General features: G+C 42.7%; 1 protein-coding gene across 1 annotated transcript in view; it reads left to right on the top strand.

The window, feature by feature from the left end:
• LOC112569616 (cyclin-dependent kinase 14-like) overlaps window positions 1-24,683 on the top strand; it is a 52,063-nt gene that overhangs the window by 21,342 nt on the left and 6,038 nt on the right. Inside the window, 15 exon segments of the mRNA XM_025247453.1 lie at window positions 7,139-7,197; window positions 11,010-11,181; window positions 11,562-11,619; window positions 11,621-11,723; window positions 14,581-14,672; window positions 19,619-19,698; window positions 20,057-20,151; window positions 21,139-21,201; window positions 21,663-21,724; window positions 21,977-22,038; window positions 22,571-22,691; window positions 22,935-23,028; window positions 23,387-23,450; window positions 23,756-23,853; window positions 24,542-24,632. Of these exon segments, the coding sequence (XP_025103238.1) occupies window positions 7,139-7,197; window positions 11,010-11,181; window positions 11,562-11,619; window positions 11,621-11,723; window positions 14,581-14,672; window positions 19,619-19,698; window positions 20,057-20,151; window positions 21,139-21,201; window positions 21,663-21,724; window positions 21,977-22,038; window positions 22,571-22,691; window positions 22,935-23,028; window positions 23,387-23,450; window positions 23,756-23,853; window positions 24,542-24,632 (1,314 nt within the window).

Consider the following 24,683-nt stretch of genomic DNA (forward strand, 5'->3'; position numbering starts at 1 on the left):
TTAATAAAATATTTGTTTTTATGTGTTTTTTAGAATGGAATATTAGTTAGTTGGGATTGACAAAGCAAGATTATAATCATCAGAGAGCATATCCTGTATCAAAATGTGAAATAATTTGCAGTTCTTATCATAAGCTTTGTCCAGAACGTGCTTCATTTTTCATTTGCCTATTTATTTGATTTGTAGAAGTAAATTTTGACTGTTGAAATTGTTGAAAGTGGCATGATTGTATCTTTGATGTTGTTTCGGTCGTTGACTGCAACTTGACAGTTTATCTTCTCTTGCGCAACCTCAAAGCGAATCAAATCGCTGTGCAGCTCTCAGCAAGGAAGCCCGGGCAGCCCGGCAATCGATGGCGTGTGTCTGTGTCGTTGATAGTTAGATTGTACAGCCACAATTCCCCACCATAGTCGCCGCCACAGGAGACGGGCTTTGTGACCGTGGCTAGACAGTACTTAGCAACTTTTCCACGAGATGTGACGCATCAAAAGGACTCTCACATTGATTTCATACCTCCCTCTCTCACCCTTACCTTCCTACCACCACCACTACTACTAGACGCACACCAATCCTTTAAACGCTCTGTGGTAGTGTACAATGTCTGCTCATTACTAACATTCATTTTAAAGCTATACAGAATAAAGAATAAAGAACTATGCCATGACAGATTGTATAGGAGTAGACCGGGTAGAGCAGGCTTATCTGCTTTTAATCACTTAAATGCTTTGAGGCTTAACGATAACTCTGTTGTTGTTGTTGTTGTTGTTGTTGTTGTTGTTGTTGTTTTATTTTCGCCTGTCCTGTAACGCGCCTGCTTTCTCGTTTTGCGAGCGCGTCTGCGTGCGTGTATATGTGATGTGGGAATAAATATTTTTGCATGTTTTAGTGAGCGAGAGAGAGAGAGATTTTAAGTGCAAGGATCTTTTATAAAAAAAAAAAAACCCCACTAATAGGCTATATAAATTGTTATCGAATATTAGCCTTCATTTATGCATGTCTATGGAAGATTTATAAATGCCAAATAAGCCATGCACAACGACAGCTCATTGCTCGATGCATACCTATTGAAATGTTGTCTCTGGTGGCCATCCTCACAGTAACATGTTGATAATGCAGACTCAAATTAGGCTCGCGGATCTCGGTGGTAACTGGAGAAGAAGCAAACTGGATCGGCAGGAACGACCCTGCCGCGTCAGCAAGTTGGAGCCCCCTAGGGACGCAGGCTTTCTAATGGCTGATAGTACTTGGAACTTTTCAGCCCGATTGCAATTTGTGTAAAGAGCCGGTAGAATCGATACAGCTTGCACCCTTACAAGGCCGTCTTGTCATGTCGCTGCTGATGTCAATGAGTGGAAGATGAGGTGGAGGGGGGAGTTATCGAGGACATCAAAGCTTTTGTGATGAAAAAATGATATAATCTTTGTGCAAATCACGGAATAATTTTTCATTCTTAGTTTCCAGGCATCCAAAAGTATGACTTTAACAAAGACTGTCCCTGTAAGAAATATTTGGAAGAATAAAGATCTTTCATTTTTTGAATGATTGAGGGCTGATGTTCAGCTCGTAGCCTTTGGCGGTGGAAACATTTTTGGGTCTTTTTCTCAGTGCTTGCAACGGGAGAATTCCAAGGGGCGTGAATATTTGTTTTATCTCGCACTCAAACACCCTCATTCCCCCACAATTTTTCATTTGTAATCATTATTCTGTAGCAAGCATATTTATTATCTTGTACATAAAAATGTGCACTATGAACATTGTTCAGACTGCGGGCACATGTAATGTCACTGCAATGTTTTATTGACAAAAGTACGACCAATCATCTGAACATACAAAACATACAGTTTTAGTGCCTTTGGAAAGCGAGACTTTTTTTAATATGCTATATATATATCAGAGCATTTTTACATGCAGAAAAATGGTAAGAGTACAATTTTGGTTCGAGAAAACCATCATTCAGATGTGAACACCCCGCCCCCCTTTAAGAGCACGACAAGGTGCCGATATGGCCCGTGCTCGTTCGTGCTCTTTAGGGGGGAAAGTGTTGATATGGTCCAGGATAAATGGCTGCTGCTTGAGTGCCTGTATGCGAGTCCTGGTTAATAAAGTGGTTTCCCTCAACATCGTTATGTGAGGGTAAGCGTTAATCTCCGCCGCTGACAGTTACAGTGTGAATCGGTGCGTCAGATCGTTAACCCGTTAAGTTTACTGCTCACACAGTTGCACTTGAAGGGGGGAAAAATGCTTTACCTATGCGAGGTGCGTTTTCCGAAAAGTTTATGTGCTTGTGTAACTTTTGTATGGGAGAGAGGGTGGTGGGGGAGAAAGAGAGACAGACTGGTAATCGGATGTTTTTATTTTTACTGTCCGCAGTTTACTGCACCGATGCGTTGATGTTCATTTTCCCTAGGGTTAAACCAGTATTTATTTATTTCGGGGCCTTAAACATTCCCTTGTCAACTGTATCTTGAGGAGGGTGTTCAGGGTCTTATCATAAATCATTCACGCTTACTGTTATACATATAAAAAAGAGAGACGCGCTCACTTCTTCACGAGCTTATTCGCCTTTTCGATATCAGCACCATCTAGTATTCTTTGTATATATCGCCCTTCTTTTCTGCCTTTCTGTGTAACCTTTGTGGAAGAATTTTCATTTACCTTACAGCATGACCAGCATAAAAGGAGACGATATTCTGTTTCCTTTACCCTCACTTCACATGCCGTCTCTACGTTTTCGTCAGTGATACCGAGACATGCATATGCCACCTAATGAACAGTTTCAGGTCTTGATATCTTTTTCCTCAGGTCTCAGGTAGTATATATCACTTACTTTAGCACGCAGAGGGCTGTGATTACCCTCTCCATAAAATGTAGGTCGGTAGATGAGCAAATATTTTATAAAGTGCGATGATGCTTTACAAATTCTCAGCCCCCTTCTGATTCCTGCATTATCATGCATTAACAATGAAATACTAGCTCTCCCCTGCCAACCGTACGAAAAAAGTTAATGATCAGGTTAATGCTGTGGGGGAGGGGGGAATAGTATAGATCAGATAAACCGGGTGCGGTTTGGGGCTTAGCTATTATCCGGCACCATTCTGGCTCCAGCTGTTGGTTGTTTTTTTTTTGGGGGGGGGGAGGGATGCTGGGGGATTGTTCCTCCTTTATGTGTTTTGCCCTCAAGCTTACTTGGCAGCGATTTCGAGAGATCAGTGCCAGCTTTGGGTGGGTGACCACTACTAGGATGCACAGACGGATGCTCATATTGTAGCACCACACAATCCGATTTATTTTTCATGTCGGTCATGTTTGCACTTTCAGTGAGGTAGGCTGGTGACCAGGGAAACCCATTGCTATATTAATTACGACCCCGGGGCACAGGCCGTCGGTGAATCACACAGGAAGACAAAAAATTTTTTTTCTTTACAGCTTTTCTATGCCTAATTCTCAGCTGGCGCCATCTGGGCTCTGCCTCTCTACCTCTCAACTTCCTTCCTTTTTTTTTTTTAATCTTCCTTCGTCCTTTGACATTCAGAGAATTGTTGTGTAAGACGAAATAGAAAAACTGCTAGTGCTAGGCGTTTTCTTGTCGATTAGCTTCATTGGACACTACATGTAATCGCAAGAGAAGTGAACGCGGAACTGACATCAGTAATTTTTTTCACTTTTTATTTTTTGGAGTACGGTTTTTCCTAATCAGTTCTGGAGATAAATGCTGGTCGGTGCGAGCGTATACAACTATCACAAGCAACAGCAATCAAGACGGAAGAAGAGTGATCTTGTGAGCTGTGCTCACTTGCCCAGTAAGCTTGAGCCGGATTTGATGCTCGACTGCGTAAGCAATGCAAGTTAAAAAAAGAAAACAAAATTAAAACAATCTGTGTCAGAGTAGTTAAATCAGTTATTGCATCGATGTTTGTTTAGTAGAAACGAGAAATTATTGTGACCTTTCTTCTTTCTGCCTAGAAATCGATTCCCGTGTCAATCTTTTGCTATAATCTTTGGGTTGGTGTCAGGAGCTAAGCCCCCATGTGAATCCTTCACAGCGATCCTGTGCGACAAGAGACTGTGGTCAAAAAGATTTTTAGCCGAACGAAATGCTAGAATCTCAAACATCAGATGTTCCCCCAAAGTCCCTAATATAATGGAAATTGATAAGGACAAAGGTGATGACAATCTTAGAATGCAATGAAAGATAACCACCAAGTAATGTGGCACGGAGGAGAAGAGCTGCTTTTAATCCCAATGAGCAAGATGACTTCAACATTCCAACGTCAAGAAACATTCTTCTGTAGTGTGGGAAACGAGTGAACTCCACACAGCCGCTCCTGGCTCTCTGAGAAACGATGTAGCAAACGTTTACTTTACATTCCTTTATACTCTTATTTATGGATGATAGGTGCTAATCCTGCTGGGACTGTCTCAGTTTAAAAGGGTCAGTCGACTCTGTGACCACAACACGCTCATTACTCTCATCAGCTCCTGGACTTTCCTGATGATGCTTCTGACAAAGATTATGTTACAGTGTTGGCACGGATAAGGCGAGACGTATGAACTTAAACATCATGTCTGATGATTTTTGTGTCTTTGTTTTAAACAAGAACAACATTTACTATGAAGCTGCTAAAATATGTAACTTACTGAAAACATGAACAGTAGAGTAAACATTGAAACTGAAAAAAGGTATACAGTGATGTATAGCTTAACGACAGAGATACGCCATGAGAAATCCTTTGATAAGCAATTCTATCGTTGTACTTACATCACTGAGTGTGGATCTTATGGGGTCGGTCATTGTTTGAAAATCACAGTGTACTTGTATGAAGTCTGTCGTATATCTTGGGCTGTATGGGGGTCATAGAATGTGCGTCTGTGTGGTCCATCGTTGACTGGAGAGTCATTTATCAGTATATATATATATGAGTGTGTGTGGAGAGAGAGAAAAGAATAGGCTAACTCGCCTGTAGAGGTTATACTCTAAAGTCTAAAGGTTTAAACATTAGTGTGTGTGTGGGGGAGTTATGGTTTAGAGGTGAATTACTATTCTGTAAATGCATTGTCATGGCCCTGGTTCTCAGCCTGACATTCAAATAAAGTGTGAAGACAGATCAGATGTTCAGCAGCACTAAAACATGAGATGTGCAGTTGAAACCAGCTGGCGGAGAACTACCTGATCGACTGGTCAGTTCAGACAGGACAGGACCAGGGCACTGCTGGAGCAACTACGTGATCAGAACAAATGACTAATGATAATGAGCATTGTTATCATCAGAAATTTGTCTTTTTATTCAAAAATGCACAATGGGGGTTGATTAACAGAAGTATGTAGAGGGGATTAATGACCAAAAATATGTAAAAGGGGTTAATCGATTTAAAAAAAATCTTAGATGAACGTCATTACCATGCAGACAGTAGAGATTGCTGGAAAACTGCATCAGCATGATGTGGAAGAATGTGCATGCCTGTGCTATAGGCAAGTGCTACAGAATGATGGGAATATGAAGAATCGATCCTGCATTGTTAACTCGCAGTATCCTATAACCTGCCTTTAGACCTCGTTAGGCTTGTCCCTGGCACAGCGGAGCAGGGCCTTGCTCGCACGGGCGAACAGGTCGGCTGCCTCCCCGGACCCCCAGCCGACATTTCTCACTCGGAAATTGTCGCCAGTGTTGCTGAAAATAACGAACAGAACAGGAAGGAGAGAAAAGAAGACCTGTAGGCGTCCTTAAGACCGCCATTAAGGAAGCGGCACACAGCGTCTCGGGGGGGGCTCGCGCAAGAGATGTTGATAGTTTCGCGAAGGGGAGAGGGGGCTACCTCCTACCCATCTTAAAAACTTTACGAGGGAACGGAGGATGTCAAGCTCGGCAAGCGTCGGTTTTCCCATAATTGAAAAAGAATTATTAAAAGGAGGCTCGCTTTAAAATAAGGATCGGCCCCTAGGCAGTCTCTCCGCGCCTCGGTGTTGTGTAGTTCATGTAGATGTGAATGTTACCAGTCGGCCAAGACCGCCAGCCAACCGGCTGGCAAATCACCCTCGTACCCTCTAGAAAGCAGAGATGATTTTCCCCTCTTCTAACCCCCCATCACCCACTTTTTTGGCCTCTGTATTTGCTTTGTCAAAGCAGCGTTCGCGGTGGGAACCGTTGACCTGGGTAGTGGCAAACCGACAGCTGGGGGGTACAATCCTGGTGAGAGGTGATCCCTTATCTCGAGCAGTTTCAGACAGGTCGTGCTTTGAAGGGCAGACTCTGTTTACGAAAAGTTTCTTCAAAAAACAGCGTATAAACGAACACTGTCGGTGTATCAGGAGCACTTCATTTTCTGTACTTCGTGAATACCTTGGTGAATACAGAACGGTGAGCTTGTCTGAATTGTGTGTGTTTGAGAGAGAGAGAAGGAATAGACAAGTTGTAAACGTCCAGATTTCAAGAAAGTCAGTGTTTGTTTGACTCCATTGGTAGATCCACCAACTTTCGAAGCGCTTTCACGTTTAAGTCAACTTTACAGTCTGCTTGTGATATACTGAAATTATCAAACTTAAACTTAGGTATTCAGTTAGCACGCACGTGTGGGTGGGTGTTATTTCAGAATAATAAAATAAATCATGTATTTATAGTATGCAGACATACATTTTTGCACCGTAGTTTGTGATGCAAATCGGATGGAAGCCTTTTAATCAAATGGCCAGTTCCATTCTTATGTGTGTGCGCGCGCACGTATGCTTGTTATTGTCATGTAGAAACCGCACTTCATGCAGTAGCCAAGGGCGAGGCGATGATCAGATGAATGTGAAGCTACGACATCACAGAAAGGGGCCGAATGGTTTGGGTAGAGGAGTATAAGACATATCATCACACATTACCAATCGTGAAACATGCATAACACGCGCCGAAGTCAATTATGCATCTTGCACGACCATCGCTGATGTGCCTCAGTTGATTTGAAGTAACTGGCAAGATGCTGCTGCACATCACTTATCTCTCATCAGTCAACTTCTGCTCCACTTCTTGGAACTGACAGTCCGAGCCTGCGTGTGAGTGTGTTATTTTAGATGTGTGTAATTTTTCTCTCTTGTTGCTGTTTCTGAGGAAAGAGCAACTAGTGACATGCGTCATACATGTGTATTTTGATGTTTCAGCCATTAGCAAAGAGGATACCATACACGAGGGCGACGAGCAGGACGGCCACAGATCTTTGGTGAGCATCAGCTTGGCATGCTTTTCCCTCTAACGTCACTTCCTGCCACGTGCTATTTATAGCGAGATCGTTATCTAGTCGTCTTTCGTTTTCTTACTTCCTTTAACTCAATTATTTCTCGTCATTTTGTCTTTGCCTCATGAATATGCCTCTTAGTCCATTTCACCATAACTAATGTAGTAGAGAGGGGAAATTTGTTAATTGCTGTAGTCGTCGTCGCTCTTATTTTGAGCGTTGTCTTAAAAAAAAACTAGATTGCGTTGCGTTGTGATCGTTTTAAGAGAGTTGATCGTACTCGTTTGATACTGCCACTCGATACGGAAAATGAAAACTGAGAAATGTTCGAATAAAAGGAAGACAAGTTTAAGGAAATGGAACTGCGAGATTGCGAGAACGTCTGACGCCCATTAATAGTTTAGGTAGGTATAGGGCTTGGTGGGTGTATCCACGGAAGTCACGCAGCTCGTGGCATGAAACAGATAATTAAAGTGAGTTACTGAGGTGCCTAAAGAACAGGACACGTCCTTGGGACTTGCTGCATGAGGTTCTCAGCAACAAACACACCCATATTTCACGCTAGCTCGCGCTCTCTGTGCAACTCTTCTTTCCATTGGTTGTTTTTAAAAGGGTAGCCGATCTTGCAGAGAAAACAACTAGATGTCTGCCCAGCTTTTTCTTTTGCTGCTAAAAAAAACCGAGATTGCACAACTGTACTTAGTAGTATGCGAGTGTAGAAAAACAAAGCAGTAAGCGCATAACGGAACGAGCAAGCGCTTTGTGTCTCCACCATCACACCTGACGCTCACGTACCGGCTTCTCTGGCACGACAGCAACGTCACTTATCCATCACGCATGCCACGTTGGCAGCTTCTGTAGCAATGAGCAAGCTACCTGGCCATCCACCCTCTGCACATCCCCCTCCTTGCTCATTACTAGCACTCTACCAAACTCTGCTGTGAGAGGCCTGGTCTCGACTTTAACAAGAGTAAACCATGCATACATTGCAGTCGCGTCTGTTTATCGTTTCTTCTTTCCCATGTCAGGGCTGCATAGTTATGTATAGCCACAGTGTTTGTTTATTTACATTAATTTACGCGAAACTCGCAAAGAAAATCTAAATAGAAGCGGTGTCAAAAGAGCGCCCTGAACATGGTTTTAATTGCTTAAAATCCTTCTTTACGTAAAGACGAGGTTCTTTTGATGTTTAGCATAAATGGAAACACTTCGAGAAAGATAACCATAGATACAGGTTGAACTGGAGAGAAATAAAAAGGAGGGAGAAATTGGGGTCGTGGCGGCTGAAAAAGTCATGCATCTACGCTGATGTCTGCGACGTTATCTGTGACTGATGAGGCGTTGCTAAAACCTTGTAGGGATTGACGACCGACCTTTCGCTCGACAGCAAGTGAGCGGAGACTAGAGAGGAACAAGACAAGGGGTTATTGTGGAGACTGGACTGGGAGGTCGGACATCAAGAATGTCGTTCGTAGATTTTTATGGTAGAGACCGGAAAACTGTCCTAGCACTCATTGTGATTCGTTTTTGTTTAGTTATCTTTCACGTTTTTCTTTGTGTTCATTTCCTTCCTCTTGCACTGCTTGTTTCCCCTTTCTCTTCGACTCTTTCACAGGGTCTCGCTGACCCCGAGAGGTGGGGAGCGAGGTGATCATATAACATGAACGTGACGGATGTAGGGTTTCGGCGGTTTTGTCGCGATGCCATGCGTGCATAATGTACGCGCTTGCAAATTGAATTGAATGCAAAATCGTAAAAAGGGATTCTTCTATGGCAAGGGCCGACTTGAAGATGGCGTCTTTCGGGGATGATACGGCGTCTTTGGGGTCGCTGTTGGCAGTAGGACATATTTATATTTCACTTCTTATTCCGATTACGTCACCGGGTGTTTACTTTCGTCGCCCACATCTGTGGCAGGATACTGTCTTGCTTCCTCAGTCGCCTTCATTGACTGTGTGATAGCTCCTTGTTTATACCATCCTCTATCATCATCATCCCTAAGAGATGCTTAGCTTCTTTCAAACTTTTCTCTCCACTTTTGGATTCCCCCCCCCCTTTTTTTTGAAGGGGGGGGGAGGTTCTTTCATCCACTGAATTGTTTCATCTATTCTTACTGCTTGGTTTTAAAGGTACTGTAGTTTTCTGTAAGTAGTGTAGACTTTTGTTTGGTTGGGATTTTATTGTGATTATTTTTATGAAATATTCTCACAGTCATTAGAAAATAACTAGTATAAAAGTCCCTGATTTCTTTTAAATTTCCGTCTTCTTCATTCATATCTTTAACCTTCTACATAACCAGATACTGACGACAAGAACACAGTGTGTTTTCAAAACCCTTATTGCTCGTTCGTTCTTCGCCAGCACAACGAATTAGAAGTGGGGATCGCTGTAGTTTCTCGGTGCACAGGTACCTAACTGGCGCTTCACTTTTAAGTGCAGTCTAGTCTGGTGCCACATGCCGACGAAAACCAAAAGCAGTCCATAAGCCTGAAGGTAGTGAGTGGGATTTAACGCCTAGCAGACAACTGAGGCCATCTGCCGGCGACAGGTGCCAGAAAGCCCCAAAAGCCTTGCTTGCCACAAGAGCTGGCCGCTCGTAGATTACCTCACAACGGACATAGTGCAGGCTTGGTGCCAGACTGTGTGATGCCTAGCACTGCGACAGAGTTGTTTGGAATAACGGCATGGCTATGATAGGACCAGTCAGCCATTTACCTCCGCACGGGCTGTTGACTGGCTCTCGCTGCAATAATAGTAGCAGTCGAACAGAGGTTTGGTTACTGACGAGCTGCTAGACTTCAGACAGTGATCCTAGTGCTGATGTACTCGCCGAAACTCTTCAGCCTCCACGATGCCGGACTTCAGTCAAGAAGACGACATGTTGGGTGGGTGTGGTGGTGGTGGTAGGGGTAGGTAGAGCGAGGGGTAGACAACTCGCCTTCGATTGAAGAGATTCCTTTTTGTATAGCCAAAAGGCTCTTGCCTGCTCAGTTCCAGAATCGATGGGGCAGAATTGTTCTGAAAAACAAATCTCAAAATCCGAGGACCTGTTTACAGGCAGCCCAGACATGGGAGAGTGGCGTCCCTTGTCACGGCGGCTGCATTGCTTGTCTCCTGACAGTTCTCTGACCGCAATGGCGATCGAACGCTGCCAGTTTTTGGTTATGCATTCATTCTGGCACTAGCATATCGGGATTCTAATGTCATAGGATGCAATCTCTCAGCCTCTGTTTCACTTTGTCACACATCTCTGCCCCTCACACACACACACACAATTGCATTATTACAACATCAGCAACAAAATGCCAGGCCGCCGCCATTTGATGACCAGTGCGGCTGTTTCCTGAGGTTCGGCTCAGCGATATTGTCTATCATCTTTGATAGTTTGCGCAATATCGTGCTCATTCTTTTATATATATATATTCACCACATTCAGTTCGTTAATGTAGGATTCATGACACATGGACAAACAAGATTAGAAGAATTGAAAGAAATAAGGAAATTATTTGGTTGCTTTTATCCGTAAATATAAAGTAGCATTGCTTTTTATGCGTTTGTAAATCTTTCTACCACTTTCTCACACCACTCTCTCTCTCTCCCACTACCAGCCTCCACCTTGCTCTTTCCTTTACTTTCAAAGAAGTCACAGTAGTCAGACTAAAAAACTACTAATGCCCTCATACAAACTGACCTCACATGTTATCGTTGTCGTTATCCATCTTAAATGTATACCAGAGAGATGTTTGAAAATAATGTGCACTTCTTTTTTCTTTTTTCCTCGCTCATCCTCGCTGCAGTCGAGAGCACCGCCAGTGTTCAGCCCAGGGTTCGCTCCCCAGGATAAGTGTTGCTCAGCACCAGACATCGTGCCAGCCACCAATGGCAGACACAGTCTCTATAACGGCTGCCGCTCTGACACCCTAGCTACCTACGATGCTGCTCACCCCACTGTGATTCCCAGAGCCGCAGGTCTGTCTCAACGACACGGTCATGTTTGGGGAAAGTGCTACCTGTCAGTTCAGAACATTGTTCCGTGTTCAGAATCGTCCTAGGTTATGCGCTTTCCACTACTTCAGTGTTATTTTAAAACACACACACACACTTTTTTTCTTCCCACGTACACCCTATATTTCCTTTTTTTTTTAAATCTGTGTACATACTTTTGAAAATTATCTTCTGGATAGAGTTAAGATGAAACGACTTTCATGGAGAGTCTGATAGAGCTTGTCGTGCTTGCCTGTTTGATTTTAACGATCTATAATTTGTTGCATGTTTTTAAGTTTGCTTTTGCTATCTAAAAAGCATTATTATTATTACGCTATGTCCAATGTATGATGTTTTACGATCAGCGAAGAAGAAGCATACCCCTGTCAAGCGGCATAACTCTGCGGGCGACATGCTCATTTCGGACCATCCAGCCCACACGGAATCCGAGCGGTCTCAAGAGGCCCAAGTCGGAAGGGCACGTCTACAGCAGACATATTCTAAGCAAGCGCACATCAAGCTATGGGGTAAGCTGTTTCTGGATAACTTCCATTTATCAATTTTAGTAGTAGTTCGGTTCTTAACATTTTGATCAATGAACCAGAAATACATTCCCTGCCCTTGGATGTATGTGAGTGTAAATCGTCGGCTACGCCTTGCTTTCCCCTTGACGCTCTTATGTATCAAGTGTGCATGCTTTTTTTCCGGTGATCAGTTTGTTTAAAGTTTTTATGCCCCGATTGAAACCTTAGAACACGTGACATTTATGTTTGAGCCGCCCGTTTGGAATGAGCCATGATTTCTCCTGCGTATGCTTATTTTTGTCATACTCTTTCCTTTCCACTTGAGACACAGAACGTTTCTCGGTATGAGTATCAGCGTCTTATTATTATAATAACCTGACAGATTGGACACTTTTAGGCTGAGCAGGTAGCTGGAAGTATCGTTAGATCGTCCTTTCATGCTCTCTTCCGTCAAGTGGCATCATCATTCTATTATCACTTGTACTCAATATTTTAGTTAAAACGCGCGTATTATATAAAAAAAATGATAGTGGTGGCGAAATCTAAACCGTTTTAGTGGTAAGCACTTTATTCCCTGCTGTATATCTCCTGGAGAAGGATGAAACAGTGTGATATTTCAATGCCATGAAGATAATCTTTTCGATGATATGAAACCTGAAACATACATAGTCTTCGCGTGATGTCGCTCGAAAGGCGGATGTTTCTCTTTTGAAGAACCGAGGTAAAATGTTATGAAAACATTTTAATTTCATATTGCATGAATGATATTGTGTCGTTTGCTCTTCCTGTAATTAGCTACAAATATTGCTTAAAAATAGCACCTTCCCCGTCACGATTCTTCGTGATTCATAAATCTTCAGCGTCTTTCTGAAAAACGACAGCAGGGTTATCATTGGCATCGCCGGACGTAATCTCCCACTTAGTCATTTTAATGGTCACTCGATGGCAGACTTGAGGACAACTACCGGAAGTGGATCTGTAACAAAGACAGCGCGTACTCGGTGTACAGCACGCCTATGTACAGCGTGTCCGACGACGGCAGTTGGAATACAGCGGAAGTCGCACTTGACCGTGAGAGCTGTGGGGTCGCTGGGGGTCGCTGTGTCCTTTGCTCCGGTTGCAGGAGGCTACCTCCTTGCTGAATAACATTGTTTTAGTGGAAGTGAAGTCATATAAGTGTTAGAACAGGCTTCTTCTATGATGCTTGGTCAACCGGAGTTTAATGAAGAGTAAACACACACTTGAAATCACTTTCAAAATTAATGATTATAATTTTCCATCGTGATAGTTAACGCACGAGACAACGCCGACAGCAGTTTTACTAATGCTTCTTTAAAAATACAAAAGGTTATTTGCGACAGTTATAAGGCAGATTGGGAAAGGGTTTTTTCCACTAGTCTTGGGTTTTTTGTTGTTGTTGTTGTTGTTTTTTTAAGTGGAAGCACGTTGTAATTTGATAGGTTCTAAGCAGGATGGTTGATGTTAACTCGCCAGCAAAAGTGTCCCAGTCGTGTTCGACAAACTCGCGGTTTTTCGACAGCCTCATGTCATAAATAGAAAATTGCACTAAACGAAACGGATATCAGACGAACCGAGCCACACGTGATTCATAGAACATTTCAATAAACGAGACAGACGCGAGGGGAAAGACTTATTAAAGCACATGACGAATCGGTAAGTGAATCAGTGGCTAAGCGCCGGTGTGGTGCTTGCGTCATGTCCGTGTGTCCGTGTGGAAAGTGGCCTTGCCGCCAACATTACAACCATGTGTTGTGGTACTGCTGGGCTGCTCGCCATCTCTCCCGTCCGTCTGCCGTCCCTGGCCTCCCGGAAACCTCGTACCGGCCATGACGGTAAGTGTGGTATGGTGGCCGCTAGCCAGGCCTGTCGAGTGATGGCGGTTAACGTTAGGTGTAAACCTCTCTGTATCGCAGCTGTCACATCTCCACGACTTCGGCTTAATAGCTGACTGGTGTATTCCCCCAAGGTGTTAAGTTTTGTGAAGTGTGGGTGAGGAGCAGAGAGGTGGGTTCTGGTTGGAGGGGGTGTGGGGGAACTGGTGCAAGCAGAGACCTGAGACAACTACAACAGTTGTTTTCGCTTTAGCGTCTTTTACTCCTGCTGTGCTCATGCTCAGAAACCAGAGGGTTTTTATGGGGTGGTTTTTTTTTAAGTGACTCGTTTGTTTTTGAGTTGCTGCTCGGAGAGATTTTCCAATAGATTTGTTTTCACACCCTGGTAGCCTCAGATTGTTATCCATACGCTTGACGTGGCCTAAATCAAGAACAGCTGCTTGCACTACAAAGACAATGAATGGGTGAGTTTTCTGCAAAATTTTACTGTCGTCAATCTTCCGAAAGATGATTTCTCGACCAGCAACCAGCATTCCAGCTGTTCGCGCGTGCACGTAACATCATAAATAGGGTTTTACAGAGTGTGTGTGCACGCCCAAGAATCGAGAGAGAGAGGGCACCCAAAATCGGGGGTGGGGAGAAAGAAGGCGTTGGACTGGCACATGTTGCAGAATCTAAATAAGATGGACTGAGAGAGAACGAGTGAAAGAATGAGAGAAAAAGAGAACGAGTGAAGAAGAATGGATAAATGAGAGAATGAATGAGAGAGAAAGAATGTAAAAGGAGGGAATGGCATGCAAACGGTAGATGAGTGGATGGTATGAGTTTGTGTATGAGTAAGCGCCAGCTCGCATGAGATTTGTTGGTGAGAAAGGTTGATGCCATTATTCCCTTGTGGGAGCAAAACGAAACCTATAGAAGTTTAGTCATTACTATTAACCCAACTCGTATGGTTACAATGAGATTTTAACCGCAAGCCGCAATTTGTTCCCCTCCCTATTTTTCAGGGCAGCTCGCCTTTCGGAAGAGCAGACTCGTACCACAAGCTAGAGCAGCTGGGAGAAGGATCGTATGCCACGGTGTACAAGGGCTACAGCAGGTCGGACACACCACCGTGCTTAGCATGTCAGACTGGCATGAGCAAAGAGTGCGCGTGCGTGTGTGTGTGTGTGATGGAGGAGGGTGCTAAGTGTGTAATTATTAGCACCTGTGCGTGTGATGGAGGAGGATGCTAGCTTAAGTGTGTGATTATTAGCACCAGTGTTGTGATGAGAAAGAGTGTGAGCGGGTCTTTAAATATACAACACCCCCCCCCCTTTTCCCTCATACCTCTTAAAGTATTGTCAAACGTCATCACCCAACCCCCACTGATTATACTACGCTGCAGCGTTTCAAAAAATAATAATAAAAAAAGAGGCACATGTACGCTGAACATACCCCGTTCATAAACAAATCACAAGCTGGCAGGTAGAGATTTTAGCTTTGTTGCGAGAATTTGAAAGAATCCATCATTCCAAATGGCGCAGGTTGTACCTTTAAATTCAGTTCAGTTTGAATGAAGCCCCCGCAGTGTTTTGTGCTGCAAATGCAGCAAATCGCTGGGTGGAATGGTTTATACAGGATGCAGAGAAAGCACTGTAGGAATGATTTGCCACATGGCTGGAGGTTTTGTGGGTAGCACCTGGGGTAAGCGTTGGCTTTAAAAAAAAAAAACTGGATCACGTGACTGCAGGGAGGATTATTGTTCCTCAAGCATGAGCAATGCGCCAATCTCTCTGCTGATTGCACAGGACCTTGTTCGGAAGAACTCACTTGCAAATGCCGACCCCTCCTTCCCTCCGCTACTGCTGCTGCTGCTGCTGCGAAACTGATAACAAAAGTGGCTTCAAAATGCTGGCGACTAACTGCACAAAGTCCCCATGATTGTTGCATTTGGTGGCTTCTGGTGTGCAGGGTGCTTGTCTTGTCACACGAGGAAGAAGTTTGCGGACACTGCTTTTGTTCTGTCTCCTCCCTCCCACCCCTGCTGTTCTAGGTGCAGTTGTGTTGTAGACGACTACACATTCTTGACATTTTTTTTTTTTTGTGGGGGGGGGGGTAAGTGAACAAAGAACGTGTGCATTTTCCTTACATCAGTCTTTCTTTATATTAGCCATTCTCTTCTTCGTCCATTTCTACGGTAGGAGACTTGCAACAGAAAGCCATGGCAAAGCAGCACTGAACAGAAACCTGGCGTGAAGCGTGCAGGAAAGAGAAGATAAAGCTTAGAGGTGTATGCAGCATCCTCTAGCGGCAGATCGGCTCATCGGGTTCTGTGCCCGTCAGCTCTTGGTCTTGCAGTTGACAAAGGGACTGGAATAGATGGGGTGACGTACGTGGTCGACAAGAGTGAAGGGCGCAGTGTAGGTGATTGATAGTGATTAGTGGACCGTAAGTATAGGTTCTGATGTACGTGGCCGACGGCTGGGGCGGAGGACGTGACCTACGTGGTTGACTAGGGCAGGGCTGAGGATGACGTAAGTGGCTGACAAAAGGACATGACCAGAGGCCGTGACGTACGTGGTCAACAAAAGTTAGGGGCCGAAGTACGTGATGAACGTGACCGACAAAGTTAAGGGGCTAGAATGTTGGACGTTTTTACGTGGATGACGAGGTTAAAGGGCCAGAGTACAGTGCGTGATGACTAAGGCGGCGTGTGGCCACATCCGTCAAGGGCACTGACCCACGCAAGCAGTTTTTCTCCTTTTTCCACGTTTTGTGTTCCCTCCGATGGCGGCGTGCTGTGTAGACTGTGAGCCTATGAGTCCACAAGCCTTGACTGGCAGGACTCATTGGCGTTTGTATATGCACCGCCATCACCCGCTTTTGCTTGAACAGCATTAGCATTTTTGTCGGATTTTTGGACGAGGTCATGCACACGGAAGGACAAGTTTATTGTAAAATATTTGTACATTACTGTTGTAAACAGTTTTTTGGATGAATCATGCACACGGAAGAGAAAGTTTAATGTCAAATACATGTTCTTTGTAGTAAACTGTTTTCAGTTGAAGTTTGATAACAATACCAAGAGAACAGTTTTGTTTCCACCTAACAGATCTCTCGCTTGTTTCCACGTGAAATCAGCCTTGACTGCTCTTTGACTTTAGAAGCTGCCGCGCGGACTATTGCTCCAGGCCAGTCTAGGGCTTGTCTAGCATCACCAGCACGCCACCAGCACGGGGCGTCATTAGTGTCGTCATGCATGTCATCGCCAGTCACGCGTGTTGAAAGTCCCTTCCCACGCAATCCTTCCCGCCTGTACCCATGATCGTGTGTGTGTGGTGGTGGTGGTGGTGGTAGGGGGACGGGAGAATTGGTGTTTTACGCCGAGCCAGCAGCTAAGGCAAGGCAGCCAGCCCTGTAAACAGATGCCACGTGCAGAGAAAGAGCAGCGTGCCTGAGACGAGAGCTGAACCCAGGACAGCCAACTCGTTGCGCCACTGGGCCTACGGATGGTGGTGGAGAGAGGAGTTGGCATGAATAGAGGGAGGAATGAGTGAGGTGCAGCATCATCGATGGGAGGTGGGACAGCAGGTCATCGAGTTGTGATTAGCGCTGGTAGATGATGCTGTAGTCCTGCCGACTAGGAGCAAGTACGTGCAAGAGCAGCAGCAGCAGCATCCTCACGACCTTGAAGTGTGCGGTCGTTCAATACAGTATTCATGGTGAAGACGACCGACAGCCTGACGCGCATTACGGTGCAGCTGATGGTTTGCTTTGACAACTGTCGGCGACCCCCCATCCCCCACACCCCAGATCCACCTGCACATGGTCTCTTCTCTCCCTCCCACCCCACTAGCCTCCAGGGCTCCGGGCTGTGAGCCCTTGCTAGCGGGGTCATGGTCCAGCATCTTTAGGTAAAACCAGTTGAGAATACAAAAGTGCATTATCATCATCCCCGTTTGTTGGCGTCTTCGACATCGTTTTTGTCATAGTCTCGGTGGTCTGCTGTCTGGTTTCGATTGTGAAAGTCCATGTTCATTTTTGTCTACATTTGACATGGACCAGTCGCGCTTACAATCAGCTTTCTTCTCCACTTTCTTTTTAAAATCTCCCCCGTCACCCTGCTACTTCACTACCACCACCCCGCGAAAGAAAAGTGTGGGTGGTATCAGTAGATGTTATTAAGGTGCTGTATACAAAACTTCAGATCATCACCCCTAGTTAGTTGCCGCAAGCTTGACTGTCTTCATGATTGTGACTGTAATAATGTACACGTTTAGAGCTCATCTCCCTAAAAAGTCTTGTAATAATTAATGTAAAGTTTATTCGCCACCTCCTCTCACCCACATACAGTCGGGCATACAACACCATTTAGTGTGACACAGACACATAGACAGCCATGGTGAAAGAAGTGCCAGAATATCTCAGACTTTTATCATGTGTCACAGTTTCCACACGCGGGCATGCAACTGTCTTTTTGTTCAAGATGTAAAAAACACTTCGCACAAGACAAACACGCGTGTGGAGGCTGCGGCACAGTGCGTTCAGGTCTCTGGTTTCCCGTGCATGTGTTCAACACAGTCTCTCTGCAGCAGAGGGGTAGTAGGAAATTACCATTGCATCGTGCGATCCCTGCATTCTGCATGAGGAGCAGCGCATCTCGCAGACGGGGCAGCAAACGTTCTGATCAAAAGGCTTCAGAGCAGCGTCAGCTGCTAGCAAGGTCTTTTAAGGGTGGGATGGTGGGATGGGGGGCTGGAGGAATAGACATTAGGATATTTCATGACCCAGCCTATGGACTGCTGATGTCAGTAATTACGCTACGCGGCTGCTAAGTGCGATGTATCTTGATATTAATTAGTGGCTTACTGAAAGGTCTTTCTTATTAGTGGTGAACGGGGTAAGCTGCAACATGAACCACTTGCCAGTATAGGCAAGATAAGTTGCATCAACTTCAAACTCCACAACATGCTATCAAATGACGGTCCATCATTTTTGAGGGACTCGGACAGATTAACTCTCTTGATAGAGTACATTCACTACTGTACATGATGTGGCAAAGACTCATCACTTCTTAAACTGTAGCTTTAATTAAATAAATCAGTTATTAGAATACTAGATTGTACACTGGTTTATGATTACAGAATAAACATTTAAAAACAGATTTTGCTGGTTTATCAGTATTAAAATCAGTGAGCTCCAAAGAGTCATCAAGATAGAATATGAAACAGGAAAAACTGTTTGAAAAACAGCCGGTGGCAGCTGTTATTTCCTTGTATGTGAGAATCAAGGAAGTGGCATTTCCTGCCTGGATCGTGGAGTTTAGTAAATAAAGAACAGGATTTGCCAAAAGATATGTTTGATTTATTGATTTTGACTCATAACCACTATTTTATGAGATGCTTGATGACAAAAACTTCAATATTTTTGTCTTCTTGTAGATGTAAAAAAAAAAAGTGTGGAAACTGCCAACTACTCTACTGCAAGATTGTACCACAGACTGTGTGGGCAGGATTTGTAATTTGTTGGAAGTTTAGTGTAGACTGGCATAGGATGCTTGACTTTATAGCTGCCAGAGACTTTTATTCTGATGCTTAACTAGTCATCAAAAGTTTTTTTTTTCAAATAGCATCCCTTGACAGTTGCGGTAAAAAAATGTTCTCAAGCCTTAGTTATTAAACCTTCTCCTATACAGAATTTTATTATGTATTTATACATCGCATTTCAGCCATACAGTTCAGATGGTTATGACAGGGAATGTGGGAGAATGTGTTTCGTATGCTGGCATGGTTATCTGCTGACCATAATTAAAGGATTTAAACATCAGAAGAATCATCGCGAATTATGACTAGTATCCCACAATATCACTTCAGAATTCTCCATGCACCCAAAGCACATGCCAAGACAAGAAATGCCTGAATCTCCTCTACACCTTGCCTGTGTTATCTGTTCCATTTACACTTTTTTCTGCCTTATCTTTTCCCCATCATTTGGCATCTGTCTGTGTGTTAACTGTCTTCTTCATGAGTTCAAATTGAAAATACATAATTTATCTGTCTGCAGTCTAACCAATCAGATTGTAGCCTTAAAAGAGATTCGTTTGCAAGAAGAAGAAGGTGCCCCTTTCACAGCTATACGAGAAGGTCAGAATGTAGTTTTAAGTTCAAGTAAATTTACAGAAAAATTGTTTAATTAAGACTATGTCACTGTGCAGAATTGTGCACAACCATAACAGCATATGTGTATGCTGCATGACCTTGTTTACCTAATGTTTGGAAACCCATACACATTGATATGTCTGTCACCTTTGAATACATGTGGTTATTTACACTCATGAGTTTGCAAACGAAAAGAGTGCATATTCATGCTACCACAAATTGTGCATGTGACAAATACACAGGCATACAAATTTGAAATCACTGTATAATTTGTTATTTTTTTTACTTAGTTCTTGTCTATCACTAGAAATACTAAAATGTGTTTGTTTACCTTCATTTTCAGCTTCATTATTAAAAGGTCTTCGTCATGCCAACATTGTCACTCTTCATGATATCATCCACACCAAAGAAACTCTCACATTTGTCTTCGAATATGTGGTAAGTCTATCAAAAATCTTTCAGTGGCATTATTACAGTAGCGTGGATACCTTCTCACAGAAAGCACACGTATACTCAACTGATGTACTGAATATTGCAAAGAGCTGTAAAACTTCAAGCTGGAAGAGAAGCATCTTCAGCATCGGTGTGACCTATATCATTACTTCATAGAGTTGGAAAAGGCTTTTGACAGAGTCTGGCACAAGCGGCTATGGCATACGATGTGAACATTCAATATCGAAGGTTTATTCAAGTCATCGAACCCATGTACAATAGTTCAACAAGTGCAGTCCTGCACCATCACACTTTCATTTCCATTAGTGGAAGTTTGATTTGCAGCCTGTGCTTTGCAGGTGACATTTATATGATAGCAGGCATCAACAAAGAACTGTGAGCTACTACAGACTGACAGTTCAAACACATAATGGATCCCAACACTGAAAAGTGTAAAGTCATGGTTATTGGCAGTGGCTAAGTACAGATCTACATGAACGGGTATGTCTTGAAGAGGTAAACAGTTTTAAGTACTTGGAAACCACCCTCTCCAGAGATTGCAGCTCTGTGACAGATATCTTCATCAGGATTGCCGTGCAGCAGCAGCAGCAGCAACAATGGCTAGACTGGACAAGGTCTGGCAGCACCGATCCTGCTTTATGGATGTGAAACATGGGCTTTGCTTATATAGAGGAGAATCCAGGCATTTGAAAACAAGTGCCTGAGAAGACTGCTCTGAATCTTGTACACTACAGAGAACATAAAACCGATAAATTTTGTATGAAGCACAGTTGCAACTCTCGTAAGACACCACGAACCTACTTGTGACAGTTTTAGGATGTTATCTAATGTTCTGAGTTAGCTACACTCAGTTGTCTGTGAAATGATCCATTTCCTGTTGCCCACAAGGCACAAATTTAGCTTTTGAAATTTGACAGTTGTTGAAGGATTCATGAATAGAGATTTCAAAGTTTTAATTTTCTGTCCTTACAGCATACAGATCTGAGTCAGTATTTAGAAAGGCATCCAGGTGGCCTGAATGCTTTTAATGTCAAGGTGAGAAGATTCTTTTTGACAAATGAGAACATGATTTACTGTTGTGCAGCTTTTTGAAGAATGAACATATACAGAATTGCATATAATATGAATCATTAGGTAGGAGCAAATAGCCTTGTGGTTAAAGCAACAGCCTCTGAACCTGACTCCATAGAGGGTAAAGGTAAAGCAGTGAGGGAAGGGAGACAGTTACCACTCTCATTAACGCTGGACTCTAATACTTGATTTCCTACGACTGTAAGGTTATAGGACCACCTTTTTACCTAATGGGAATGCATTCATCTTTCTGTTCTGACATGATGCTATGTATTTGTATGCATATATATGGTTAATAATATCACATTTTATATACTTTAGTTACTGTTTATGTTTTTGTGTGTGTATGTGAGCGAGAGAGATGAGTGACGTGACCGGTAATGTGAAATTTGTTTGATCTGGCTTTATTTTATTTTTTTGTGCAGTTGTTTTTATACCAGTTGTTACGAGGACTGGGTTACTGCCATGAACGAAGAATATTACATAGGTGAGGAGTGTTTGTCTAGTTTCACATTTTTTTCCTTCTACATCATAATTCAACAGAATTTTTTAAGTATAAAACACTATGAAAACAGATTCTGCTCAAATAAAAAAAAAATTCTGTTCGCATTTGTTTTTCCTTTAAAATGTGTGACTTGCTATGATTTTGATGATGGCAAGTAGATGATTTAATTAGGGTCAGTCATTTGTGATCATCTAATTCTTTTGTGATGTTATAAAGGTGTATGTATTTCCACAGAGATCTGAAGCCACAAAATTTGTTGATCAGCGAGGTTGGGGAACTGAAGCTAGCAGATTTTGGTGAGCATATTAACAGTGATCATGATTCATTTGTGTTTTTTCCACTGTAAAAACAAAGTAATAAAGATACATAAGTGTTCTGAACACAATTTTGTCTGATAAATGTATGCTGAGTAAAGGCCTGTTCTATAAATGTTTACTAATTATAACTAACCAATGAACAGACTACACCACCCTTGGCTTTAAGCTGCAGCTCAGAGAGATTTTCCTACAGTCAGATCCTTATGCCATAATAAGGGTGTTAACATCAATTTAGAAATAAGATAGTAATGAAAATGTTGATATGACAATATTCTGCTTAGGGTAGAATAAGCAAAGAAGGGAATTTTGCTGTGATGAGCAGGGTAACTGCATGTTTCTGCAGGCTAAGCTTTTTACAAAGTTTGTTTAACTTAGTTAAAAGAATTCCAATGATACTATGTTGAATTTGATTGCAGGTTGTGTGACTCAGTTGTATACTGTAGTTTGCTGACTAAAAGTGCATCGTTGTACTTTGTTTCAAAAAAAAAATTCTCTTTTTTGAAACCTGTAGGACTAGCACGAGCTAAATCTATACCAAGTCATACTTATTCCCATGAGGTGGTCACACTTTGGTACCGGCCACCAGATATTCTGCTGGGTTCCACGCAGTACTCCACCTCACTGGACATGTGGTCGGTTGAAAGAATTAGAGCCAGTTATAGGCTTTTTTCATTTCATGATACCTCACAGCATATTTTTAATGAAATATTTAACAGTTCTTCTAGGTTTTTAAAGTGATTATTAACTGTCACAAGAATAGTTTCATAGAAATAAATTACACATCTTTCTTTGGATACTAAGGACTTGGCTGCTTATGTATGTCTTTAAAGTGATACCACCTTGTGTAGTTAAAGACATTCCTGATTTTTGTACAGGGGTGTTGGCTGCATATTTACAGAGATGATCTCAGGTCAAGCCACATTCCCTGGAATGAAAGATGCATATGACCAGCTGGATAAAATATTCAAGGTGGGCATATTACATTTGGGTTGCAGTATACTTGAATAGAGGGTTTCATTGATTTTACTTCCTCAAGTACAGCAGGACAATAAAAATGTTCTTGACATTAAGACTAAAGCACTTTAACTTCTTTCAAGGGATTATACCGTGGAGAAGAATAGACAGGAGAGAAAATAGGGTTTTAGTGACAATTTGACATTGACTTTCCAATCCAGATCATATTTTGTTTAATGGCTCAAAACTCAAATGGAGATTGCAAATGTGAATAAAATAATTTAATTAAGCACTTAAGTAGTTTTTACAAGTCCTTTAATCAGTGTTAAACTGTCATAAGGCCTGTTATAGATGTTATGATGTTATATTTCAGGTACTGGGCACTCCAGAAGAGCAAACATGGGAAGGGGTTACGCGATTTCCCCATTATAACCGCAGTAAGTTATCCAGAGGACATTCAGGAATGTGTTTCTTGAAAAAGGATATTTTTTAAAATTTACCATCAAAACAGTCATTTGCATCACAGCCACTTAAAATCGAAATTTATATTTTAATTTGTCAATAGCTAAAGCTTCTGTAGCGACCAGTTGATAGGAATCCATAGAGTGTGAGTTGCTTTTGAAGCAGCATTACTGTTGGCAAGTTTTGGTCTTCCTGTGTGTCTGTCACCAATTTCCCTTTAACACAGCTTCATATACAGTGACTCTGAACATGTTTCACCTGGAGCATGTTGTTTGTGCAGGCAAGTTTGGACATTACCAGAAACAACCTCTGTACTGCTGTGTCCCCAAGCTGTCCTTTATCCCACATGCTGCTGACCTGGCCTCTCACTTCCTTGAGGTTGGTGCATGCTTTGTGTATCCGTGCAGAAGTATCTTGGGATAAGAGCACTTATCATTATAAATATCAGGCTTATTAACAGGGAAAATGTTCTGAGGTTGTGGAAATCAGAATTGTAAATGGGTGTATATGAGTGGTTGCTTTCTTCTTGAAGCCATTTTACCTTCCCCAGTAAATGACAGTAGTTTTTAAAAAATTCAATTTTGAGTTTTTAATCAAATGCTAAGGACATATTTAAACATTGATAGCATGTACAGGACCTGGATGTTGGCTGGATTAGGGAAGAGTATCAGAGTGAGGGAATTGAAAATTTGTTGGAGTTATTAGTGGATAGCTTTATATGAACAGACATGATACAAAGTGTGAAGCAGCCCTATGTAGCTTTCTGCTCTGTAAATAATTGATGCAGCATGATTCTAAGCATTTATCTTGGAACTGATTGCAATAGCGCATGAAAATTTGGATACAGAGGCCCCAAATAGCCAGTTATCATATGATAGGATGCTGCAGCAGGGGCCCTTACATCAGAATTTTCACACACTATCATGACTTTAGAGAAATCAGGGCTTCCTGAAAGTGAACATTTTAGAGAGAATCCCACTTGCAAGAGTAACATGTAGGCAGTCATATGTCAAGTATCAGCAGATTGAAAATATAAAGTGTAAATATTTGGACATTTTTTTCACAGATGGAACCATCAAAACGAATATCTGCTGCCCAGGCTCGCAGACATGAATACTTTATGGATCTCCCACCGAAAATACATGAGTTGCCTGATGGTGAGAATGTGAATGCTGTTACAGTGTTCTTGCTTCCAGCTCTAGTCTTAA

Source organism: Pomacea canaliculata, linkage group LG1 (genome assembly GCF_003073045.1).
Source record: "Pomacea canaliculata isolate SZHN2017 linkage group LG1, ASM307304v1, whole genome shotgun sequence".
Taxonomy (NCBI): Eukaryota; Metazoa; Mollusca; class Gastropoda; order Architaenioglossa; family Ampullariidae; genus Pomacea; species Pomacea canaliculata.